The sequence below is a fragment of the Martes martes genome (genome assembly GCF_963455335.1).
Source record: "Martes martes genome assembly, chromosome: X".
NCBI lineage: Eukaryota > Metazoa > Chordata > Mammalia > Carnivora > Mustelidae > Martes > Martes martes.
The window spans coordinates 63,698,415-63,703,859 of record NC_137897.1 but is presented as its reverse complement, the minus strand read 5'-3'; the positions used below and the strand labels follow the sequence as shown (position 1 = coordinate 63,703,859).

Genomic DNA, 5,445 nt, shown 5'->3' with positions numbered 1-5,445 from the left:
CCATTTACTCTGTCCTTACAAACTTAGGCAATGCAAGTTTTACTTTTTCTGTTTCTTTACTCATCACGTTGTATTTTGGTCATTTTGTTCCTCAGGTTTGCAGCTGCTGTTGCCAGACACAAAACCGAACGCTTACCACCATTCCCATGCAGGGAGATGGGAGAAGCAGTAAGAACATGGAGTCCATTAGTTCTCCATCTAGTCCTCCCCAGTGCCTAGCAGATGAGGAGAGAAAAGACGCCTTAATAGGAGTTTAACACCCCAGAGTTCTTCCCCTCCCCCCAGGACAGCAGTCACCAGGCAGCAATGTTCCTGCACCACAACAGCACTAGTTTCACAGCCAATCCCAAGTGTTCAGGTCAATGGCCCTTAGCAACGGCCTTGGAAAACAGCAGGGCCAGGCTTTGGGGCTTTGCATAGCTCAGCCTGAAGCAGTAGTGAAGTGACTGATTCTGAGTTACTTCTCCAAAGTAACCTTGTAGTGGAAATAATGAGCTCCATTAAAGTCTATTATACCAGCATGTCTGGATCCAGGGAGGTGAGTGGAAAGAAAGGGGCCTCAGAGGGCAAAAACAAGACTAGAGTGAAGACACTCTAGTTGGGGACTTCAGGATTGTGCTAATACAATACCATCCCCTCCTTGCCTTTCACACTTCAGCTTCCTCCTCTCTAGGTTTCAAGGATGGAAGGTGCAGGGGAGAAAAAGGAAGGTGGTTATTGTCCTCGCCCAGATTGTGCTCCAAGAATTAACCGGTCTTGGAGGTTTCTGGGTCCTGAGCTCAGCTAATTAAGTATTTCCAATACACCTGCAGTTGTTTTAAATGGAAGAGATAAAGAACACTGTTCTTTAGGATGTTTAGGATGGGAGATGGAAGAGATAAAGAACAGTGTTTAGGATAGGAGATGGAAATGTCATTGAGTAAATGGCCAATATCCTCAGAGAAGCCTGGGTAACCCCAGAAAGACAAACTGGTAATTTCTAAGAAGAACATATATTTGCATAGATCGGGCGTGTCTTAGACTAGAGTTTAGATGAATTATTTTGGCCACATTGTAGGAAATATTGTACAACAGTGGTTTCCAACATTGTGAGCCACATATGTAATTCTAAATTTTCTAGTAGTGACTTAAAAATAGATGAGATTAATTTTAATATATTTTATTTAACACAAAATATACAAAATGTTATCATGCAAAATATAATCAATATCTAAAAAGAGATGTTACATATATTATTTTCATATTAAGTCCTCAAAATCCAGTATGTATATTGTACTTATAGAGAATTTTATTTTGGACTAGCCACACTTCAGGTGTTCAGTACTCACATGTGGCTGGCTAATGGTTATCACATTAGGCAGCTTAGCTATAGAAGGACCATTATATGGCTCAGAACATTATTCTGCCAAGGTTTTGGAGAAGCACAGAAACTGAAGAATTTGGAATTATGAATGGTTAACATTCATCACACTCCTGTGTGTCAAGACACCATGATAGGTGCAAGGAGCAATGAGATTTGATCTCAGCCTAGAAAGAGTACATTGCTTTTGCAGAAAGCTTTATCAACTTGATTAGGGACTTCACCCAGATACTAAGAAACAACAATAATAATAAGCACTTTTAAAAAGAAAATTTTGGGCCTTTTGACTATTTTTTAACATTGTGATTTATGTTATCAGATACAGTACTAAAAGTCTGTAAGAGGGAATAATTTGGAATCAATAAGGACCACAATGGATGAAACAGAAGACTCACCCAACTGTCGGTCTGTGTTTCTCAAACTGTAACATAAAAATCATCTGGAGGACTTGTTAAAATATTCCTGGGAATCACTCCCAGATACTGTAGTTTCAGAGTGGGATAAGGCTGATGTTGCTGGTCTAACGAATCATATTCAGACTAGCACTGGTCTAGGCAACTGTACTCTTAATGATGTTCCTCTGAAAAAGTTTTGGAAAAGCACTATAAAAATGTGACAAATCAAATGCACCATGCTTTTGCATTTTAAAAACTAATGAGCCTCAGAAAGTAGAAATGTTGCATAATAGAATTTCAGAAACCTCTCATTGATCAGTTGCAAATAGACAGGGTTTTCTAACCATGACTGGATTACATTTTCAAGTCATCAAACAAAAAGCTTTCTGCCGTGCACTTTTGCAGAAATCATACTTGAATAATCTGGGGTTTGTACTTGTCAAATTGCTTTCAGATATGCTTTCTCATTCTAGTATCACAGATTCTATGTGGCAAAATTGCCTAAGATTATCATGTGAAAAATGTAGAAAACTCAAATTTTAAGATTTATGTTAGTTACTAACAAAAAAATGCAGTTATAAAATATGCTTAAAAGATAACCAATTATTACAATTTTATTTTAGCAGTAGTGTTTCAGAGGAAAAGACAATGTGAGAATATTACTACAAATATTACAGTTCATCTAAGAGGATATAGGAAGAAGTGATGACTTTCATTCACTTACATTATTTATAAATCTTAATTGTCTGATATACTTTATTTTCTTACTCTGTGGATTTTATCTCTGTACTTAGGCATTTTCTCTGATTATGGTTTAGAACACGTAGTATGTTCCTTCAAAGGTATAAACCTGGTATCATGTCCATTTCCTACACAGAGTTACCATAAATATTAGCATAAATTAATGTAGTAATTAGTTGAAAAGTGTGCTTCAACTGTTAGCAGAATGTCATACCACTTCGTGTACAGTATGAAATCAATATAGCAAATATTTATAGCCTATTAGAGATTTTTAGTTCCTACTGAAAACTTACTATATTTCTTCATATACACATTAAACATATTTGCATATTACATATATACTATATATGTGTGTATGTGTTTATCAAAAGAAAATTACCTAATTTTTGCTCCTCAAAGAAACATCACAGCATTAAAAGCTATTCCTCTTTCATAGCATAATGAATGGGTTAATAGATATTTCTGTCAGTTTGAAAGTACTTCAAGAAATGAGGATGAGAGTTTCCACCCCTAAGGCACTACCACCTCAGATATTCAATGGCCAAGAATATTGTGGAGTAAGAGTAAATGTCCATTTTTATTTTATTTTCATTTCATGTATTAAGGTCATATACATGGGGAAACAATACATTTATGGGTTGTGAGGGCCAGGTTTCTTCATTTATACAATAACTTAATTATGTTCCTGAAGATAAGGCAATGTGTTCTTCATTATGAAAAAAACATATCATAAAAGGAAAGAATATCATGCTGTTTGTTTTGAGATACACAGTATTGTTCACCATACATTATAGTATGAAAAGACTGATATCAAGGGGATTTTTTTTTTTTTATCTAACAGCTGGCAGATGTTTGCAAAGGCCCAGATAAGATAATTAACAAACTTACCTAGACACTTGAATTTAATGATTTCATAAGTGGAAATAATAGCACTGATATTACAAGTTAATCTTAATTCCTTTTAGGATTTTGAAATGTTTCACAAGGCAAAGGAGAAGGAAGAGATTCTGAAATTCCTCAAGATGGAATGAATGTGCAGTGATGATACAAAAGATGTTTACTGAGATGGATCTGCATATACTTCCATATACATTGGTTATTTTTAATTATAACAATTGAAGTATTTCATTAAAGTTAATTGATATCTAGATTAACTTGCAATCACTAACAGGGGCTCTTACAATTTCAATTTTGCATTAAAATCATTTCTCTTTTACAGAGTAAACATTTTACAAAGCTGTGTAAAAAATTGTTAAATTTCTATCAAGATCAAACTTTTAAGTCACTTAGTAGCTGTCAATTTATAGGCATGAAATAGACTTACAGTGCAATTTTCAATTAACTTTCAGCTTTATTTTTAAATGTTTCTCAGTACATTTTTAAGAAGCTTACATACTGTATTGGGGCTATTTATAGCTTTTATTTATTTATTTTTAGAGAAAGAGGGAGCACCAATGGGCAAAGCAGAGGGAGAGAGAATCTTAAGCAGACTCCATGCTGAGTGTGGAACCTGACATGGGGCTCAATCTCACAACCATGAGATCACGACCAGAGCTGAAATCAATTGTCAGAAGCTTAACTGAATAAGCCGCCCAGGAGCCTGTACTGGAGTTAATTTTAAAAAGAAAAAAAAAAAAAAAAAGCAGATCATTGGGCCCCATTCCAATTCTTCCTAAATGGAAATTGGGGAGAGAATAGGAATTTGCATTTTAACAGACTCCTCAGGTAATTTTTTTTTTTTTTGTACACTAAAGTCTGGGAACTGATATTAAAGAATAACAACTTTAGGTCACTCCTGTCTTTACCTCTACCTTTGACCTAAAATTGTAGTCTTCTTCCAAATTTGTTTCTCTACCTGTGGCTTCTATATTGTTGCATTGCACCTCCATCCACTCAAACTCCAAGAGAGAAACCTGAGAGTCATCCATATTACCCACTCCCTCACTCTCATATGCAATCTATTACCAAACCCTACATGAGTCTTAACACCCCAGTTACCCCACAATTCTCTAGCTCTCCAGCTATTTACCCTTGTTCATAGCCTCATCAGTCTTGCCTATACTATTGTAGGTACTACCTGTACTATCCCTGCTTCTAGTTTTACTATTCTGATATTTACCCACTGCTGCTAAATCAGTGTTTTTCAACATTTACTGAACTTTGTAAGGATCTGAGGAACTTGAAAAACCATCATTTCTGGATTCTTTCTTTCTTTCTTTCTCTCCTTTCTTTCACTATTTCATTTTTTATTTAAATTTTGATTAGTTAACATAGAGTGCAACACTGGTTTCTGGAGTAGAATTCAGTGATTCATCAGTTATGCACAATGCCTAAAGCTCATTACAAAAAGTGCCTTCTTTAATAGCCATCACCCATCTAGCTTATTCCCCACCCACCTCCTTCCATCAACCCTGTTTTCTGTCTGTTATTAAGAGTCACTTATGGCTTTTTCCCTCTCTTTTTTTTTCCCCTTTAACCATGTGTTCATCTCTCTTCTTACTTAAATTCCATGTATAGTGAGATCATATGGTATTTGTCTTTTTTGACTGATGTATTTCACTTAGCATTATACTCTAGCTCCATCCCTGTCTTTGTAAATGGCAAGATATCATTATTATTTATGGCTGAATAATATTCCACTGTGTGTACCACATCTTCTTTATCCATTCATCAGTCGATGGACATTTGGGATCTTTCTATAATTTGACTATTGTTAATAACACTGCCCTAAACATTAGGGTGAATATGTATCCCTTTTAGTATTTTCATATTAGTATTTTCATATCCTTTGGATAAATACATTGTAGTGCAATTGATGGATCATAGGGTAGTTCTATTCTATAATTTTTGAGGCTCCTGTACACTATTTTCCAGAGTGGCTGCACCAGTTTACATTTCCACCAATGGTACAAGAGAGTTCCATTTTCATCACATCATCACCGAAATGTG

General features: G+C 35.3%; 1 protein-coding gene across 1 annotated transcript; it reads left to right on the top strand.

Moving 5' to 3' along the window:
* Positions 1-490: 490 nt before the first annotated feature.
* LOC308337402 (SH3 domain-binding glutamic acid-rich-like protein 3) lies at positions 491-3,527 on the top strand (the record flags this gene model as incomplete). Its single annotated transcript, XM_080795524.1, has 4 exons — positions 491-538; positions 674-753; positions 2,933-3,053; positions 3,462-3,527. 4 exons carry the CDS (start codon positions 491-493, stop codon positions 3,525-3,527), a joined length of 315 nt encoding a protein of 104 aa, XP_080651650.1.
* Positions 3,528-5,445: the final 1,918 nt, after the last annotated feature.